Source organism: Moschus berezovskii, chromosome 1 (genome assembly GCF_049115385.1).
Source record: "Moschus berezovskii isolate FMDL1 chromosome 1, NW_MosBer_1.0, whole genome shotgun sequence".
NCBI lineage: Eukaryota > Metazoa > Chordata > Mammalia > Artiodactyla > Moschidae > Moschus > Moschus berezovskii.
This window is the reverse complement of record NC_142460.1, coordinates 87,886,615-87,908,101: the sequence shown is the minus strand read 5'-3', so window position 1 is coordinate 87,908,101 and position 21,487 is coordinate 87,886,615. Positions and strand designations below refer to the sequence as shown.

Sequence of the window (21,487 nt, the reverse complement as noted above, 5' to 3'; positions counted from 1 at the left end):
TAGCAAGAAGTCTGCTGCGTAAAAGAGGGGTTTATGCTTATTCTTGTTAGCCATAAAGCAAAGAATCAATGGTAAGGGGTTTCAAAGAAAAAGCTTTTAGTTCAACATAAGGAAGAATTGCCTGCCAGTTTTTCCCAAGTCCGTGTTCTGCAGAACATTATACCATGTGAGGCTAAATGAGGTGTCTTATGTCTTTACTGAAGCATTTCTCAGAATCTTTAATATGCGAGTCTTAAGAAGAGGATATAATATGTTTCATTTCCAAAACTTATTTAACCATAGAAACTTTTATTCACAGAGCACTGTTAATATCTTTTGAGACAGAAGTTCATAGAATAAGTGGAGTTAAAGCTGCTTCAAAAATGAACAGATTATCTTCTGAAGAAGCACAGTCAAGTTCACATTAAGGTGTCTGTTGAAAATGGAAGTATTGCTTTGACTTCGGTACTTCTCAAAACTTGGTAACTGAAAATAGAGTATTAAAGCCTGGGAAACTGGAGCAACTTTCTTTGTTATATTTACAATGTGACTGACTCAAAACAGTTCTAGATGAGAATAATGGAGCAAAACCAATAGAAATGTTTGAACTTTTTCCCCAGCAATACACAGTAGAGTCAGGATATTCCCATGTCTGTCCACTGAGTCATTCATTGTGTGTAAGGTAATATTTCTCAACTTTTTTCACCAACACAGCGACAAACACAAAACCCTGTCATGTTCTACCACTCTAACCAGTGGTTAGATTCTACCCAGATTTTGTTAGAATCCTGATATGCGACCATGCCCTTCATTAAGCACTGCCATTTTAGAAGCTCAAACCTAGAGTGTTAAGGTAACTTAAAAAAAAAATAAACAAGTCATTTAAAAATTGTCAAAACAGTAAAAGTTATCAAAATAGATCCACTGCTTTGAAGCCAAAGGAAGTACAAATAAAATGGAAGTGAAAGTGAAAGTCGTTCAGTTGTGTCTGACTCTTTGTGACCTCATGGACTATACAGTCCATGGAATTCTCCAGGCCAGAATACTGGAGTGGGTAGCCTTTTCCTTCTAAAGGGAATCTTCCAGGGATTGAACCCAGGTCTCCTGCATTGCAGGCAGATTCTTTACCAGCTGAGCCAAATAATGTTGTTATTAAATACTTGTTTCAATAAGCAAGACAATGTGATAATAAGAAAAACCTCGCCTAATAACATTGAAAAGACAGAGTTGGAAAGTTATAATTAGTGTCTTCTATACAGTTGTCCACAGAAGGGTATGATTTAGGGCTGAAACAATGTAGTCCCTAAGAAGAGTGTACACAAAAACACTGGCTCACCAGGACTTCTACAGTTTATACTTGTTCTGTTTTCCAGAATCATGTTTATTGTCTTTAATTTGGTTTCCAAGGATGTATCAGTACTGAGAAAGGGCATTTGGATTAGTAGATAAAAGACTAATTATCAGAAAGATGTATCATCTCCTATGTGTTAGTAAAATTTAATTTTTCTCCTACTATCTGTACTGAAAATTTACTAAGGTCTTATCAGATAGCTGACAAAGCAGGTCCTGGACCAGATCACACCAGACATACCAATTCTTGAAGACCTTGTAAACAGTACAATTACACCACTAATGAAGAACATTAAAATACCATTTCTCTGTTAATTTTGCAATTTTGCCCCTGAATCAGCTCTTCAGAGAGTGGGACAGTCAGTTCTAAATAGCAGGTAAAAGAATTCCTACATAACTGTGATAACCACAGAGACCAATCTCAATTATACATTTGTGTTTTTGGAGACAGCAGGTCAGCTTCAGCAATGCTACACACTGTTTACTGAGTTCACTGACAGATGGGAAGACATAGAGTTTCAGGGGCCTTCCTGTAAAGAACTGAAAAACCTAGTCCTGGAGCTGCCTCTATCATGGGAGAAAAGTAGAGGAGATCAACTTGGATATGATGCTATTTCTCTCTTCTAACCAAGCTGGAGTAAAAAATGCTTGAATATGGTGATGGCCAAGACCAGAGTCAGGAACTGGGGTCTGGTCAGAGTCCAGGGAGCCATTAGAACTTGGTCTTCTTGGTTTCCAGGTTGATCATGTTTCCTTGGATTTGGGGGGTCTGCTTATTAGCTGACCCCTGAACATCCCCTGGCTTTAAAGGAACATAGTAGTAGCCCATGATGGAGAAGATCAGGCAGACCACCAACAAGAGGCAGGAAAACAAAATGAATTCGGCCCACTGTAGGAAGAAATACATACAAGAGAAATATATGGAGAACCTGAAACTAAAGGGATCTTTATAGGATGAGGAATGGAGAGCAGGTTGACACAGGGTCATCGGTTTAGGAAGAGCTTTGGTAGGAGAAGACAGGGCTCACTGTCCTTGACTCACATGGACCTATGTGGCCATTACTGCAATTTACGAGTCTATTTTCCTGGCAAAATCTGTGTCTAATTCATCTCAGGTCAGAGGGTTGAGTGGGAGACAGAGTGGTCGGGGAAGGGCAACAGAGGAAGATGGAGGGAAGTCCTTGGGTAGACACGTGCTCCTGTTTCTCTTAGGTACATACCTGAGCCAGGCCACTGAACTGCGCCACAATAAGCACGATGATATTCCCAACTGCAACTGTCAACAACCAGGCTGCCTGAAGTACAGACTTCATACTAGACGGAGCCTAGAGAAGACACAAATCTGTGAGTAAAGAAACTCCCTACACCACCCTGCTATTCTCATGCATCTACCCAGAAAACTTCTCACACCCCAACTTCCAGATTTGAACTTCCCCCTCAAGTCCAGCTATCACATTGGTTCAGGTAATGGTAATAATGTTCATAGTAACAACAAGATGGAGCTCTTAACTAAATATTCAAATTAATTGTATCATATAATCTTCATTACAACCCTAAGAGATAATTTCTATTACTATTCTTATTTTACACAAAAATAGCATTAGAGAGATGATAATTCACTTGCTGAAGGTTACACAATAGATGTTCAGCCAGAATTTGAACATGGACGGTTTGATTTCACAGTCCTTAATCTTAATGTTTCAGTATCCTTTTCTGGATCCCAAACAGCATGGGGATCCAGCCTGCCATGTTCCTGGGAGTCAAGCAGACTCTGCTCAGGGTCATAAGAAATCTAAAGCCAAAAACTATAGAGGTCTTGACCATGGTCACATACCTAATTAAGGCAGTCAAAGTGTTGGTTGCTCAGTTGTTGCCAACTCTTTATGACCCCATTGACTGTATTCTGCCAGGCTCCTCCGTTCATGGAATTCTCCAGGCAAGAATACTGGAGTGAGTAGCCAGTCCCTTCTCCAGGGAATCTTCCCAACCCAGGGATTGAACCTGGGCCTGCTGCATTATAGGAAGATTCTTTACCATCTGAGCCACCAGGGAAGCCCCAAGTAAGGCAGTATCAGGATTAAAACTCCATCCTCTGAGCAGTAGTTCCATCTCCACTTTCCACTTGCAAAAACCTACCTGAGAATAAGAAAACTCAAGTCCTGTGACAGAGAACATGACCTCTCCAGCTGTAACAAGAGCATATTGTGGTAGCTGCCATGCGATAGACATTTTGTTGGCTGGGATGTATTCCATCTTCCAGGCCTGAGGACCCTGATTGGTTCTCTTAGTGAGGGAAATAAGAAATGGGCTTGTTAGGAGTCTCATGTAAATATTCCTGCCCTATAGCATTTATGATCTTACATCCATCTCCTCATTATATTGTCATTCTTGTGGTACCATGAAGAGATTGAGCAATTTCTACACAATTTCAGGTTTTTGAAATTCCTTTTGGTAACAGTCCACTCACTTGCCTGGCTTCAGTCAATCAGATACCATTATTGCAGAGCCCTTAAATGGTAGACTATTTTAATACTGTAGTTTGGAGTCCCATCATTTTGACCTACTGCATATTTTGATCCTGGCCAACATTTTAAATGTAAAATGGCATCTGATATATGAACAATTATCAAAAAAGCATGTACTTTAAAAAGTTAAGTACAATTAAAATATTTCTAATATTTTCCATTTAAATATCTTACTAAAATTACTTTATCAGAATAAATTATTTTCTTGGTAACCCTAACATTAAAGATTTTCCTGATCAATTTTTAAATACCTATATCAAATACCACCTGCTATTTTGTCTTCTATTTTCTGGCCGTTAGTTTCAAACTCAAACTCACACATAAAACTTTTGCCAAAAAGATGCTATAGTCCTATAAAATTTTGGTCAGAAAGAATCTTTTCAGGGTCAATTTTTTTGATATTAATGTTACCAAATATACATGATTCTACAGTCTTTTTTCCCTAAAACTACTTTTACTGTATGTAGGTTCTCAGCTGTATTTGGTTTTACTGTATAATAAATGGAATGAAATTTTTGAAATTATAAATTTTTATAGGCATAAAACCAAGTTATTAGGTAGCAGGTGTTATTAAATAGTAGATGTAATACATGGATATATCATGAGATAAAAAACACAGATAAAATATCAAGTTTAAAAGTCCTGAAATAAAAAGCTGTTGATGTTGAAATGCCTTTGATTTCATTTGTAAATAGAGTTGTTGCAGATGTAATTAGTCAAGTTATAATTAAATCATTGGGGTGGGCCCTAATCTAACATGACTGATGTCTTCATAAGAGTCAGAGTCACTGCATTCAAAATGTAGTAAGGAAAGTGTTGCTTTCGTTGATATTGTAAACAATACTGGGCATATATTTGGGTTTTCTTAGCCTCAGAGAAGACCATGACCTGAGCCTGTAAATAAAAGTCACATTCTTAAATACTCACAGACAAGTATAATAATTAAGTAAACAAAGTAGATTGAATGGGAATGATACAGACTACAGTAAACTGTCTAAAGCATACATTCACTATAGCACCAGCCATGTGACATGGTAATACTTGTTACAAAATTTTCTGATCTAATAACAAAGAAATATTAGGAATCCAGTTTCTTTGGCGAAATTGCTTGAATTTTAAATATTGTTAATTAATAATAATTAATTATCATTTTTGTCAGGACTGTAACCAGATAAAACAGAACTACATGAGGAAATGGGCCCTCAGAACCTCTAATTAATGATCTCTACTCTAGATGATTATTAGATCCTCACATTCAGAAATAATATATATAGCCTCTAACTTGAGCAGTATACTATAGACAAAACAAAGAAAAACTGAAATAACACCAGGAATGCAAGTGTTATGAGTTGAGTTGTGCCCCCCTAAAACTCATATGTTGAATTCAAACCTCAGTACCCACCTGAGAATGTGACCTTATTTGGAAATAGAGTTGTTGCAGATATAATCAGTCAGATTATAATGAGGTCATTTGGGTGGGCCCTAATCCAATATGACTGGTGTCTTCATAAAGAGAAATTTGGACATAGACAAACATACAGGGAGAATTCCATGAGAAGATGAAAGTGGAGACTGGGGTGATTCTTCTACACACCAAGAAACACCAAACATTGCCAGAAAACCACTAAAAGCTAAAGGAAGCTAAATGAAATGGATTCTTTCTCACAGCTCTCAGAAGGAACCTACTATGCCAACACCTTGGTCTTAGATTTCTAGCCTTCATGACTATAAGACAATAAATTTCTGATGTTTAAATCATTTAGCCTGTGGCACTTTGTTACAGTGGCCCCAGAAAACTATACAGCTAGGTTGCTTTAAGAGCAGAAAATCAATTAATGCACCATATCAATAGAAATTATTTTCAGTAGACACAGAAAAAGCATTTGACAAAATTCAATGCCTCCTCCCACTTTCTTCGTAAAAAACATACAAACAAAAACCACAACAGACTAGGAATAGAAAGGAACTTAACCTTATACCCAATCAATGACACCTATAAAAACCCCACAGCTAACATACTCAGTGATAAAAGACTGAACACTATCCCCCTAAGTGGATGTCTATTCTCACCACTTCTATTCAGTATTTTATTGGTGGTTCAAGCAAGAGCACTTCATTAAGAAAAAGAAGTAAAAGAGAGAAAGAAAGAAAGAAGTAAAGCTTCTTTATGCAGATAACATGATCTTGTATGTATAAAGTCCTAAGGGATCCACTAAAAATCTATTAAAACTAACAAACAAGTTCAGTAAGGTTGCAGGACATAAGATCAGTGTCAATTGTATTTCTACATATTTCCAATAAGCAATTTAAAAATGAAATTAGGGAAATGATTCCATTAGTAACAGCAAAATAAAGAATAAAATACTTAGGAATGAATATAACAAATGTAAAACCTATACTCTAAAAAGTACAAATCATTGTTGAAAATATTTACATCTTGAAGAAGACCTAAGATAAATGGAAAGACATTTCATGTTCACTGATCAAGAGACAATATTGTTAAGGTAGCAAAACTCCTCACAATCACCTCACAAATTCACTGCAATCTTTATAAAAAATCCCAGCTGGCTGCTGATCTAAGATTATATGAAAATTCAGGGAAGCCATAATAGCCAAACCAATCTTGAAAGGGAAGAATGAGCAAAATTGAAAGACTCATACTTCCTGATTTTTAAATTGACTACAAAGTAACAGTAATTAAGAGGTTATGGTATTGGCACGAGAATAAATATATAGGTAAATGGAATAGAATTGACTCCAGAAATAAACCCTCACATTTTGATCAGTTGACTTTTGACAAGAATGTCAAGACCATTTAATGGGAAAAGAAGAATCTTCAACAGATTGTTCTGGAACAACTGGATGTTCACATACAAATAATGAAATTAACCCCCGAACTCATACCATATGCAAAAATTAACTCAAGATAGATTAAAGTCCTAAATGGTGGTTTAGTTGCTAAGTCATGTCTGACTCTTTGCAATCCTATACTATAACCTGCCAGGCTTCTCTGTCCATGGGGATTCTCCAGGCAAGAATACTGGAGTGGGTTGCCATTTCCTTCTCCAGGGGATCTTCCCAACCCAGGGATTGAACCCAGGTCTCCTGCACTGCAGGCAGATTCTTTACCAACTGAGCTACATATAGAAGTCCTAAATGTAAGAGGTCCATCTACTCAAGCTATGGTTTTTCCATTAGTCATGTATGGATGTGAGAGTTGGACTATAAAGAAAGCTGATCACGGAAGAATTGATGCTTTTGAACTGTGATGTTGGAGAAGACTCTTGAGAATCCCTTGGACTGCAAGAAGATCCAGCCAGTCCATCCTAAAGGAGATCAGTCCTGGGTGTTAATTGGAAGGACTGATGTTGAAGCTGAAACTCCAATACTTTGGCCACCTGATGAGAAGAGCTGACTAATTTGAAAAGACTCTGATGCTGGGAAAGACTGAGGGCAGGAGGAGAAGGGGACGACAGAGGATGAGATGGTTGGATGGCATCACCGACTCAATGGACATGAGTTTGGGTAAACTCTGGGAGTTGGTGATGGACAGGGAGGCCTGGTGTACTGCGGTTCATGGGGTCACAGGTCACAAAGAGTCAGACACGACTGAGTGACTGAACTCAACTGAAATGTAAGAGGTAAAAACAATAAAACTTAGAGGTAAATGTAGGCATAAATCCTCATGAGCTTAGATATGGCAACGATTTCTTAGATGTAACACTTAAAGCATATGCAACCAAAGAAAAAGTTGATAAATTGAACATCATATAGATTAAAAATGTTTGTACTTCAGTGGACACCATCAAGAAAGACAACCTTATGAATGGGAGAAAATATTTGCAAATTGTGTATCTAATAATGGACTTATATTTAAAATATGTAAAGAAAACTTGTATGCTAAGTTGCTTCAGTCTTGTCCAACTCTTTGTGAACCCTATGGAATGTAGACTGCCAGGCTCCTCTGCCCATGATTCTCCAGGCAAGAATACTGGAGTGGGTTGCCATGCCCTCCTCCAGGGGATCTTCCCCAACCAGGGATCGAACCTATGTCTCTTATGCATTGACAGGCAGGTTCTTTACCACTAGCATCACCTAGAAAGCCCTTACAAGTCAATAATTAAAAGACAACTCAATTAGAAATTGCACAAAGAATATGAATAGACATTTCTCCAAACCTGATTACAAATGGCCAATAAGTACATTAAAAGGTGCTCAAGATCATTAGTCATCAGGAAAATACAAATCAAAATCACAGTGAGATACCATTTCATACCTACTAGAATGACTGTAATTAATAAGATAGAAAAATAAGTGCTGCAAAGATATTTTTATATGAGAATATTGCCACCTTCGACTCATGGGAATGATAAATGTGCATTCACTTTGCAAAAGGGCTTCCCTGGTGTCTCAGATGGTAAAGAATCTGCCTGCAATGCAGGAAACCTGGGTTTGATCCCTGGGTTGGGAAGATTCTCCAGGAGGAGGGCATAGCAACCCCCTCCAGTATTCTTGCCTGGAGAATCCCCATGTACAGAGGAGCCTGGCAGGCTACAGTCCAAAGGGTCTCAAAGAGTTGGACATGACTGAACAACTAAGTGCATGGCAGTCCCTCAAATGGTTAAACACAGAATTACCATGTGACCTAACAATTCCACTCCTACTTATATACCCAAGAGAAGTGAAAATATATGCCCACACAAACACTTGTACATGAATATTCATAGCAACATTATTTATATCAGTCAAAAGGTGAAAACACCAAATGTCCATATACTGATGAATACATAAACATATGTGTTATATCCATGCAGTGGGATATTATTGGGCAATAAAAATAAATGAAGTACTGTTATATACCCTGAAAAGACCCTGATACTGGGAAAGATTGAGAGCAGGAGGAAAAGGGGATGACAAAGGATGAGCTGGTTGGATGGCATCACCGACTCAATGGACACGAGTTTGGGTAGGCTTCGGGAGTTGGTGATCGACAGGGAGGCCTGGCGTGCTGCAGTTCATGGGGTCGCAAAGAGTTGGACACGACTTAGCAAATGAACTAAACTGAACTGTTATATAGTGCAACTATATGAATGAACCTTAAAAATAAGCTAAATGAAAGAATCCAGACACAAAAGACCACATAGTATATCATTCCATTTATACTAAATGTCCACAATAGGCTGGTGTATAAAGAAAAAGTAAACAAGTAGTTGTCTATGGGTAAGGGGTTTGGGAGGAAATGGTGAGTGACTGCTGATGAGTATGGGGCTTCTTTTAGGAACGAGGAAAATGTTCTAAAATTACACAACTCTGAATTTTTTAAACACCACTGAATATATATTATTGAAAATATATTCTACACATGTATTGAACATACAATGCATATTGAATATGTTAATACATTTTAAACCATTATATACTTGAAGTGGGTGAATTGTATGGTATATGAATTATATCTCAATAAGGCTATAATAAAAAATGGCATACCAAAAATGTCATGCTAATTAAATTAATTACAGTAAATAAAATGTTGCAGATTATTCTCATCACCCTTCTAGAAATGTTCCATCTTTTTCTTATTCACTATCTACTTTTTATATTTAATACAATGTCAAAAGTAATGGAATAAAATTAAAATTAAAATTGACATCAGAGGTCTAATACCCTGATGGCTGAACAACTACTTTTGATGGGCCACAGTTAATTGATCCCCTAAACTTTGTGTAAAGTTTGACATTTGCTAAAAGTCTTAGTGTTTCAGGTTGTGATATACTAGCAGATCAATTGGGGGAGCCTGGTGGGCTGCCGTCTATGGGATCACACAGAGTCGGACACGACTGAAGTGATTTAGCAGCAGCAGCAGCAACAGCAGATCAATTTCCAAGGAGCTAGGAGAATCACATGTGGAGTCAGTCAAGAAGACCAAAATAATTTTTGTTTTCTTGGTGCCATAATGAGACTGGAGCAGACCACGTCACCTCATAGCAATGATTCAAAATAAATTATGTCTACCATTCCCCAAGATCCTGTGCCTGCTGCCAATGTTATCTATTTTAAGTCCTCTCTGGAGACCTTAGTAGCTTTTCTAAAGTCACTATAGAAGCTATCACCTTACACTAGAGATAAGTATGTGATACCATCTTGCCAGAGTCTTCTTTGGATCCAGGATATATATAGATACATATAGATATAGATTATGTATAAGCTTAGATGTGATATAGTTATATAGATACAGATATATGGAAGAAAAGAGTGAGGATGGCCATGGGCTACTTACATTAGTAATAACAAACAGATAAACTGCACCAAAGTCTATGAGGCCCAAATTCAGCGAAAAATCCTCATTCTTTGTTCTACAATGCACTGCAGGATATCTGCAACAGGACAAATTTAGGTTAGAATAAACATTATAATTTAGAAAAACACTTCCATCTCTGGTGGAAAGAGTGATTTCATCTCTCTACTGATGGTGAATCAAGCAGCAAAGCTACCATTTCTCTTTGAGGAGTCTTAGAGTAAATTATTTTCTTGCCAGGTTTTTTCCACCCCTGATCTGAGATTTCATTGCTTGTTGGGTATTTTTTTTTTAACCTTAAACCTGAATGCAGAAGGTACAAATTGCCTTCTGTTGTGAACTTCAGACTCTAAGTCTTCTCATCTAAATCTTATGGATTTTTCTCTTCTGAATCTTATGAACTAGTGGAACAGCTTAAAACTGAATCTGAAAGGATAAGCTCAAAGTAACAAGGTGTTAATAGGAGTTATAAAAGGGTAGGAATGGGAGCCAATAATAAACTGGCAAACCTCCAGGAGACGGCCTTCACAACAAGCATGGTCTCAATATGTCTGTGCAGAACAACATGAGACTGAGGAAAGGAGTCAAAGGTCGCAAAAGAGGAGTCTGTGTATATTTACAATTAGCTGAGATATATTTGGTACATAATTAGGTATAACTTCTATACCTAATCTGCCCACCTATACACAAAGAAAGTATTTAAAAATCAGTTGTTGATAAAAGTAAAACGTCCACAGAGTAGTGCTCTTACTCTCCTCTTTGAACAGTTCTGTAAGCAGACACACCATAGTCTTCATCAACAATGAGGGGTGCATCTGTACCCAGGGAGACATTGACCTCTTCATGCAAAGTGTTAACAAACCTAAGAGTAGAGACATTGTTAGAGATTAGACACTCTCCCACCTGATAAATGGGCAGGGGCCTTTTCTGTTTTGTTTATTGCTATATGCCTAGTGCCTAGAACAGAGGCTGGCACATAAAAGGTATGTGGTATATATTGTTAACTAAATGAATAAAGGAACTTACACATAAGTAATTAGTAGCCTTAGCTGTCCCTATCTTTTTCTTTCCTCAGGTATTCGCTTTTTGCCACATCATCACCTGATCTCAGCTGGGATGACACTGTTGTGATCACCCATAGCAGTTTGAGCCTCCTCAGTGACCCAGCTTAGGTGCACCCAATTTCTTTCTGTTTTCTAATGATAGAATTCATCAACTGAAGCTCCAAAAAGGAAAACAATTATGTATATATAAATACATATTAGTATTTATATAAAACTGATATTTTATCTTATAAATGAAGTCTGATTTGCTTTATACAAAACTCAGACTCCCGACCCACAGTAGGTTAAGCTATCATTGTTTTGGGTCTTCAGATAAACTTGAACTCTTCCAGAACCATCTTTTTAGTCTTTTGAACCTGAGCCCCTAAATTGTTCCCTCTGTTTCAATTTTTGGTAGCATTTGTGTCAGTCCCTGGCTCATGGGATTAGAAGGGCAATTCCCTCTAAAATCGTTGGTGTTGATTCCTGAACTTTTGATCATCCTGCACTAACCTAGAAATTGCTCCCTTTCATCCTTACTGGAGGTTTCCATTGCTCTCTGACCCAGGGAAGACATATTTTCATCTGTTTACTTTTTCTGAAAATCATGCAAAGGCAGATTATTATGACTGTTCCAGCCTTCAGTGAAATTCAAAATTTTCATGAAAAGTTCTCCTCTAAAATGCTATTCTCTATAGCAACCATCTAATCTTGATGGCCATAGGCACATGCATCTGTCTATTTCATGTCAAATTCCTGCCCCTGTGAGCAAGTGACCTCTTCAGGGCTTCATCTTTGTAACTGTCCCAGGGTATCTAACAAGACCTTCAACCTTATCTAGATTCGAAACCAAGTCTTTTGACTCCAACTGTGTTACCTTTACTAAACCATGATGCCTCTATAGGCTCATTTTAAATTTTACTTTAAAAACATAGTAACTATAAAAGATATTCAACTTCCAGTAATGAAGGGAGAAATATTTACTTCTAAATTTCTCTCTGAGGATCACAGACAGGAAGTACTTAATTTTTTTCTTAAGCGCAAGATAAGTGCATAAAATTCAGTAGAAGCAATCCATGTGACAGAGCACAGAGGGGTGTACATAGACACAGGGTCATTTTTGATTACCATTGAGAAAGCAAGCCAAAAGACTTGGTTTTGAATCTGTGCCTCTCAATTCCCCGGGGAAATGCCTTGACACCAATCCTCCTGACATTCTAGGAAAGAGCATCCTAGTATAAGACAATCAGAATGTGAAGTTCTGTAGATAGACACATTGTGATATTTCAATTGGAAATGGAAATTCTGTTTTTTTGTCTTCAAGTAGAGTCTCGAATAGTGTGGCATATTCTGTAGAATGAAGAATATGGGGTCTCTTCTGAAGCCCCACAACTCAGAAGAGACCCCAGATTCAAGAGAACAGAGAGGCCTGGGTCTCCTTGACATCCAAACCTCATGGCTGTCATCCCATTGGTTGTTTTGTTTTCTTCATCCTTCACCTACAATAGAGGGAAGTAAAAATCAGTTACCAGTGACTAGAAGGAAGTGATAATCATAAAATTTGGTCATCAGATATTTCCTTGATAAGATATTGATGAGCCAGTCATCATACTCTAAGATAATTTGGAAAGTAGGCCATTCCTCACTTACCATCATGCTAGAAATACTTTCCCCATCTTCTCGAATGATCAGGGTGTACCATATTTTCTCCTCCACAGAATGCTCAGTGTAGACAGACACATTGTGATATTTCAATTGGAAGTGGAAATTCTGGCTTTTTGTCTTCAAGTGGAGTTTGGAATAGTGTGGCATATTCTGCAGAATGAAGAGCCTGTTACATTCACCTTCTACCCCACCTTGAACACTGCAATCTCATAGTATACCAGGGCAGTTGACCTTATCAGATATTTTCAACATTACCCTTTAACTTCATAATTCCATTTCTGGGAATATACCATAGGATGAATTATAGACATGAAAAAGATTCATTATAGGATTACTTAGAATAATTAAAACACCAATAAGGAAATATTTTACTAAACTATGATATTTCCACAGAATGAAATATTATGTATCCATTAACACCACATACTCAAAGTTTATCTCTTAAGAAAAATTCAAAGTCAATACAGCATATAGTGTTTCAACACTTTTAAAAAATTTGTTTATTCATTTATACAAAACTGCTATCTATAATTAATCTCTGTGTGATGGATTTATAGGTGGATTTTATATCTGTTGACACACCAATTTTCAATAATAAATGTATATTTTATTAAAGTATTTTTAAATGAATATTTCAGAATATGTATAATATAGTAGTGAAAATATGCAAGCCAAACTCTTCCACAGGGTGTGTTTAGGAAGCAGTTTGAAATACTAAAACAAATTACCACCTATTGAGAGCTTACAGTGTCTCAGACATTATGCTAAGTACTTTACATATAATATTTATCCTTACAACAGCTTATGACATAAAAATTACTGCCATTTTACAGATGATAAAACTGAGGCTTAAAGATACAAATAACTTGTTCAAGGTCTTATAACTACAGAGTGACAGAATCAGGAATTGGATTGGGTCACTTCGACTCAACAAATGCATGCTATAAACCACTGTATTATGCTGCTGCCTTGGCACATAATCTGAATGTGTTTCTAACTCACTCAAGTCCATACGTCACCTGAAAAGATTTGATGGACTCTGCCAACAGAGTATTATTATCATTGCCGAGAACTGTTACCTTCACCTCATCATCTGCCAGATTTAAGACTTGTAGGAAAATCTCTTGGGAATCTGGCTGGTGTGGGGCCATTTCCTTAGGACAGAGAACACATGTTAGAATTACCAACAAATCACCCGTGAGATACAATGAGATCATATACTGCAGTACTATCTTGATAGCCAAGTTTATCTAGTCAAGAAGACACGGTTTTCTACCTCTAAAGAGCATTTGACTTTGAAAACTCTGAAGGCAGTTTGGAGCAGGAATCTCCACCTCATTGTAGTAAGCACTGATCAGAGCAGTTCACTCCCTCACTCATGTCTGACCCTTTGCGACTCCATGAACTGTAGCACGCCAGTTTTCCTGTCCATCACCAACTCCTGGAGCTTGCTCAAACTCATGTCCATCGAGTCGGTGATGCCATCCAACCATCTCATCCTCTGTCATCCCCTTCTCCTGGTTTCAGTCTTCCCAGCATCAGGGTCTTTTCCAAAGAGTCAGTTCTTTGCAGCAGATGGCCAAAGTATTGGAGTTTCAGCTTCAGAATCAGTCCTTCCAATGAATATTCAGGATTGATTTTCTTTAGGATTGACTGGTTTGATCTCTTTGCAGTCCAAGGGACCCTCAAGAGTTTTCTCCAACACCACAGTTCAAAAGCATCAATTCTTCGACACTCAGCTTTCTTTATGGTCCAACTCTCACATACATACATGACTACTGGAAAAAACCATAGCTTTGATTAGTGGACCTTTGTTGGTAAAGTAATGTCTTTCTTTCTAATATGCTGTCTAGGTTTGTCATAGCTTTTCTTCCAAGGAGTAATTGTCTTTTAATTTCATCATTGAAGTCAACATCTGCAGTGATTTTGGAGCCCAAGAAAATAAAGCCTCTCACTGTTTCCCCATCTATTTGCCATGAAGTGATGGGACTAGATGCCATGATCGTAGTTTTCTGAATGTTGAGTTTTAAGCCAACTTTTTCACTCTCCTCTTTCACTTTCATCAAGAAGCTCTTTAGTTCCTCTTCATTTTCTGCCATAAGGGTGGTGTCATCTGCATATATGAGGTTATTGATATTTCTCCTGGCAATCATGATTCCAGCTTGTGCTTCATCCAGCCTGGCATTTCACATGATGTCCTCTGCATGTAAGGTAAATAAGCAGGGTGACAATATACAGCCTTGACGTACTTCTTTCCCGATTTGGAACCAGTCTGTTGTTCCATGTCCAGTTCTAACTGTGGCTTCTTGACCTGCATATAGATTTCTCAGGAGGCAGGTAAGGTGGTCTGGTAGTCCTCTCTCTTGAAGAATTTTCCACAGTTTATTGTGATCCACACAGTCAAAGGCTTTTGCATAGTCAATACAGCAGAAATAGATGGTTTTCTAGAACTCTTGCTTTTTCGATGATCCAACAGATGTTGGCAATTTGATCTCTTGTTCCTCTGCCTTTTCTAAATCCAGCTTGAACATCTGGAAGTTCTCGGTTAATGTACTGTTGAAGCCTGGCTTGGAGAATTTTGAGCATTACTTTGATAGCATGTGAGATGAATGCAATTGTGCAGTAGTTTGAGCATTCTTTGGCATTGTCTTTCTTTCGGATTGGAATGAAAACTGACCTTTTCCAGTCCTGTGGCCACTGCTGAGTTTTCCAAATTTGCTGGCATATTGAGTGCAGCACTTTCACAGCATCATCTTTCAGGATTTGAAATAGCTCAACTGGAATTCCATCACTTCCACTAGCTTTGTTCGTAGTGCTGCTTTCTAAGGCCCACTTGACTTCACATTCCAGGATGTCTGGCTCTAGGTGAGTGATCACACCATCATGGTTATCGGGGTCATGAAGATCTTTTTTGTATAGCTCTTCTGTGTATTTTTGCCACCTCTTCTTAATATCTTCTGCTTCTGTAGCCTTTCCCTTCTCCAGGGGATCTTCCCAACTCAGGAATCAAACCCACATCTCCTGCATAGCAGGCGGATTCTTTATCAACTGAGCTAACAGGGAATTCCCCATAAGCACTGATGCCAGATAACAAACTCCATTCTTTTTTACTTGGCTGTGGCCCCATACATCATTCCCCAATAGTGACTATTCAATCTGCCAAAAGGTATTTGAGTGTTTTTATATATCTTGGATACTGGTGTTTGGAAATTCCTACATCATTCAGTGGGAGGTGGGCTGCATTTTACACTGCTGCTCTACTCCTATGTCTACTCTTTTGCCACAAATACTTATTATGCACCTTCTGTAAAACAGCTACTGTGGTAGGGCCCAGTGAATCAAGATTGAACAAGTCAGAAAAATGTACAAAATAGATATGATCCTGCCCTCATGGAGCTTAAGATTTACGGTACTCACATTAATTTTTATCTCTACAGCAGCAGCAACTGCAAAAGCCAGGCATGCTAGGATCATACCAACAGCCATTTTCCTAAGTGATCTGTAGAGGAGACAGAGGCAATTATACCTAAACTGTAGGTGCTAAAGAATAAAATCTAAAGCTCCTAAGCTTACTTAATTTGTTCTCAATTACTTTCAAAGTGTTTCCTAGTACTCCCCTTCATATATCCTTCTTTCTACCTTTACTTCAGTCACACTGAACTATTCTTTGTAATACACCAATTTTCCCCTCTTTGTTTATGATTGTTTTTCTATTATATCATAATAGCAAAAATAATAGTAGTATACCTAGAATTATTGAACATTTACCATATACGAGTTACTATATATTATTACCTTCTTTTCCTCTTCTTTATAAGTTTTTCTTTATGCTAGCCACTCTCTTCCATCTCTCATTTCCTGGCACTTTGTTTCCCTTCTTAGGCTTAACATATTAACTTAACATAATTCATCTTGTGCAATAACCTTGCACATTTTCTAGCTCCCTTACTAAAGAATAAACTCCTTAGGAGCAAGATTTGTGTTTTGCAAAGCACTTGTTGCTCAATGAATGAGTAAATGGCAAAAAGTCATTTGAATATATAAAATGATTATCAAAAGGAAATTGCTATTAAATCAGAAATTATAGATGACTTAACACCCTCCTCTGTCAAACTTTACAAAGGATAACACTTCTATTTAGAAAGGGGAAAAACAGTTTCTAACCCCACTCTTATGAGATCCTTCATTTGTTTCAAAGGGACAGTAAGAGATTTAAAGGGATTAGTTAATCATCAAAGACTTTGGACTTCTTTGAAGAGACAACTTCTAAGTACAAAGCAACAAGTTGTTTTAGGAGACTAATCACATACTTTTGACTTTCCATGAAGTGTACTCCTAACTTTTCAACATCACATATGTAAGTCTGCAGTAATGACTTGGACTCTCTAAGTTAAGAATTCAGTTCAGTTCAGTTCAGTTCAGTCGCTCAGTCGTGTCTGACTCTCCGCGACCCCATGAATCACAGCACGCCAGGCCTCCCTGTCCATCACCAACCCCCGGAGTTCACTCAAACTCATGTCCACAGAGTCGGTGATGCCATCCAGCCATCTCATTCTCGGTCGTCCCCTTCTCCTCCTGCCTCCAACTTTTCCCAGCATCAGAGTCTTTTCCAGTGAGTCAACTCGTCGCATGAGGTGGCCAAAGTATTGCAGTTTCAGCTTTAGCATCAGTCCTTCCAATGAACACCCAGGATTGATCTCTCTTAGAATGGACTGGTTGGATCTCCTTGCAGTAGAATTAATTAGATCTAATTCCCATCCTCCAGTATTAAAAGGCAAATAGAAGCAAAAAATGATAAACCAAAATAAATCATTACTAAGCAGAAAAGATACTGACTTTTTATCAAACTAGGCAAATTCTGAGTCAGTTTGGAGTAACATAGGCATAGTGAACACTTGTGTGCATGCGTGCTGATTTGCTTCAGTCATGTCTGACCCTTTGCGACCCCATGGACTGTAGCCCGTTGGTCTCCTATGTCCATGGGATTCTCTAGGCAAGAATACTGGAGTGGGTTGCCATGCCCTCTTTGAGGGGATCTTCCTGACCCAGGGATTGAACCCATATCCCTTATTTTTCCTACATTGTCAAGCAGATTCTTTACCACTTGCACCACCTGGGAAGCCCATAGTGAACACTTACGTGAAGTTAATGCCACACTTGGAGACCAGACGATAAATGACAAGGTCAAACAATGGTATGAAGATAAGAACCAAAAAGGGATTTAGCACCTGTAACACGATGGTAAAAAGAATTAGTTACAAGTGTTCTATCATGAGAATGAGCATGTGCTTTCATTTGCATGTGTGCATACTCTCACATCCAAACACACTTTCATCATACAATGTGCAGAATGATTCCGCATCTTTCAGTCCCTTTACACCCAAGACTGTATAAGCCCTGCATAGTGCATTAGCTCCCAAATATCCCAAGGAACAAGTTTCACTCTGCACCGGTTTTTCTGTCAATTAATTAGTTCTTCCCTCCCATTTGCTCTGATCTTATATAGTTTCACAACCAAGGGAAAAATGTCACAGTCAGGAGAAAGGAAGGAGAGAAGAAAGAATTGGGGGCTGTTGAACAAAACAAAGAGTTAAAAATAACTGGAAGTCACCAATAAACAGGGCTTCTGAATTCATTGCTCACACAACAAAGTGTTATACTTCCTTTGACAACATGATACTTAACATGGAAAAAAAAAATCCAATGCTTACACTTTCCCTATGAGTTCAAAACTCCTTGGAGTTTTTGCAGGAGCTACTTGCTTAAGAGAAGATATGAAAGAGAAGTGTGAGGCTTAAAGAGAATATTTTCATCCCTATGTTTAGCACTCCTCAGCACAGAAGGAAAAAAACCCATCAAATTATGGTTGGTAATCCTCCTACTACACATAAAGCTATAGATAAGGGAAAAAATAAGTACCCAAGAATATAGAGAAGTCTCCTACCTGCATCTGATCAGGCTGAAGCACAAAGAAACCCTGAAACATGGTAACAAATCACATTAAGATATTGGCATAAAGACAAAAAAAAGCCTAGATCAACAATCTTGATAATTAGCAGGTGAGAAGCATAAGATAATATCTATTAGGCCTTTGGTTCAGGACCACTATTATCCTTATAAGGGCAGGTGGGGGAATACGCTGGAATGGCTTAGACTATGGCTTCTGAAGGCAGATGGGCCCAAGGGAGAATCTTATTTTCTGTGCACTATGCTTTTTTTAACTTGAGAGAGAATAGAGTCAGTGTGTTTTTATTAATCTCAGTAACAGTAGTCATGGCGGTAAAGATGTGAAGGACAAAAAGGTTTCATGGTTAGGGTGAAGTCTCCCATCGACACACAGTGTTTTTAAAGTTTGACCCTTCAGAGGATCAAAAGGAAGAAAACCATGGTAAATCCTGGACAGCCAGAGGAAGGGAAAAGATGAAATTATATTAGGCAAGCTCCAAATAGACTGGCTTACAAAACCCTGGCATCATTCCACCCTGCCTTCTTCACAGGTGAGATGGCAGGAGAAGATACAATAATCTGGCAGCGGGAATAAATGAGAGAAGAGTTGGTCAATGATTGAAAATTTTAAAAAGAGAAGATTATGTTTAAAATTTTCCCATTATTTCTGTATCCATGAACAAAATATCCCTCCTCTGGATCCCTGCCGTGAACCCTGCCTGAGAGGTTGGGCCAGTTGTGTTGTGGCAGCAATCTGTTGTGCCCTGGGGTGCCTGGTGGTAGTGGTTTGGTTGCTAAGTCATGTCCGACTCTTGCGAGTCAATGGACTGTAGCCTAATGGGATCCTCTGTCCATGGAATTCTCCAGGCAAGAATACTGGAGTGGGTTGCCATTTCCTTCTTCAGGGGAGCTTCCTGACCCAGGAATCAAACCCAGGTCTCCTGCATTGAAGGCAGATTCTTTACTGACCGAGCTAAGAGGGGAGCTTTGGTGGGGCTTAGTTGGGAGGAAACATCCATTCCCCAGGCTTCATTTGCTCCCTATCCACTCCCTATCACTTCATTTGCTATCTTCTCAATGCTTTCTGTATACACTGAAACCTTTCCATCCTTACCTTTCTGATTTTCAAAGGTAAGATTCTTTTAAGACTCACTTTACCTACCCAGTAACTTCATGCTAAAGGTATAATCTTATGTCACTTTTTAGGAAAAAACACAAAGAAATTTTTCCTTAGTGTGGATTAAAAAGAAAATGATAGACTTCTCTGGAAAAAATGTCTTCTACTCACCAAATTCCCATTCATCCTGGTGGCTTGCAAGGTCCATCGTGAGCCCTACGGCAAACAGATGCTATGTGAGGAAATCCCTTTCCTGTGAGAGGCAAGGGGCTGGAAGAAGAGGTAGTTTTCAAAAGAACTATTCTTACCTGCTGATCCAAAAGCGCCCAGAACATGGGCAATGGGATATAAAGGAACAGTACCCTGGTCAGTGCCTTCACGTCCATAATGAGCTGCTTCTGCAAAGAGGAGAAAGAAAGAATAGGCTGAATTGGCAGTTAAGGATTTCTTGCTTGGAGTAGAAATGGCCCAGAACAGTAAGAGAAGAGGTCAAATACAGCAGGAGGGATTCAGTTTGGTTATTAGGAAAAGCTCTATGGAGGCAGCAGATGTTTCTGAAGTTCAACTTACTGGGTATTTCTCAGCTGCCCAGTCCAGCCAGTGCTCTCGCTTGGGATTGTCCCCAGAATGGTTCTTGAAACGGCTGGAAATGGCAAACTAGGGCAGAGCAGAGATATCAGGAGAGGAAAAAACAAAAAACCCATCCCCTACCTTTTCCATTTCACTGTATTTTCCCTTAGACACACATACTCTTGAGTGACTTAATCTAACCTTTTGATTTCATCACACATTGAATTTCAGAATATTTGAAATATAATTTCAACATATATAACTACATTTCGGAAAACTTTTGCCAGTTTTTAAAAATGATTATATTATTTTCAGCTTAAAGGTTAAATAGAGGCATTGAGTGAAGTGTGATCAATCCTACTTTCCAAAAGTCACAGAAGCAGCGCAGAGGTCATTGAGAAAAGTGTGTACCCATGTTTGAAGGCCTGTAGGCTCAGAACAGCATTTCTTTTCTTATGATTGAAAAAGGCAGGCAAACAATTCATGAACTTACCCAGATACATTTGACAACTTGATTCAATATGTTTCCTTCAGGAGGTGGTTTTCTGTATAGTTTACTTCCCATTGCAAACACAACTGCAGTAGATAAACAAAGTTCTTAGCTTCTCATTTAGCACATTTAGTTGTCAACACTAAGGACACTCTGCTGAAATGTAGGAATGACTGACACATCTCATAAAGGGTGGAAACTGACTGGTGCTCCCTGACTTTGGAGTCATAAAAACTATGGGAGCCAAGAGAAAAATAAAATGGTCAATGTGTAGACTTTCCTGTAATCACAGAAATGAAAGTCACCTCTGAATTCTCCATCTTCTATCTCATCTCTACATCAAATATATTATCAACTTTCACTGACCCTCTATCTTCAGTGTGTTTCCTGCCTGTCCCCTCTTTGCATCACCAGGGTTATGACTCGTATAGGACCTCACAGCTTCTACCCTGTATTTTCAAAATGGCCAACAAGTAGTTTTTTAATCCCTGTTCGTTTCTCCTTATC

At 38.4% G+C, this 21,487-nt stretch overlaps 1 protein-coding gene across 2 annotated transcripts in view; it reads right to left on the bottom strand.

The window, feature by feature from the left end:
* Positions 1 to 264: 264 nt before the first annotated feature.
* Positions 265 to 21,487, bottom strand: part of SLC15A2 (solute carrier family 15 member 2) — a 40,783-nt gene continuing 19,560 nt past the window's right edge. Inside the window, exons 8-22 of one of the 2 annotated variants that reach the window (XM_055438650.2) lie at positions 20,984 to 21,066; positions 20,491 to 20,577; positions 20,229 to 20,318; positions 20,092 to 20,136; positions 18,802 to 18,834; positions 17,997 to 18,085; positions 16,275 to 16,356; positions 13,877 to 14,011; positions 12,843 to 13,007; positions 12,645 to 12,691; positions 10,901 to 11,011; positions 10,132 to 10,228; positions 3,466 to 3,612; positions 2,550 to 2,654; positions 265 to 465 (exon numbers count right to left, since the gene is read on the bottom strand). In XM_055438650.2, the coding sequence (XP_055294625.1) occupies positions 346 to 465; positions 2,550 to 2,654; positions 3,466 to 3,612; positions 10,132 to 10,228; positions 10,901 to 11,011; positions 12,645 to 12,691; positions 12,843 to 13,007; positions 13,877 to 14,011; positions 16,275 to 16,356; positions 17,997 to 18,085; positions 18,802 to 18,834; positions 20,092 to 20,136; positions 20,229 to 20,318; positions 20,491 to 20,577; positions 20,984 to 21,066 (1,436 nt within the window). In that variant the 3' untranslated portion in view covers positions 265 to 345. Of the gene's footprint in view, positions 466 to 1,039; positions 2,219 to 2,549; positions 2,655 to 3,465; positions 3,613 to 10,131; positions 10,229 to 10,900; positions 11,012 to 12,644; positions 12,692 to 12,842; positions 13,008 to 13,876; positions 14,012 to 16,274; positions 16,357 to 17,996; positions 18,086 to 18,801; positions 18,835 to 20,091; positions 20,137 to 20,228; positions 20,319 to 20,490; positions 20,578 to 20,983; positions 21,067 to 21,487 lie in introns of those variants that run through there. The other variant, XM_055438581.2, reaches the window with a different exon arrangement.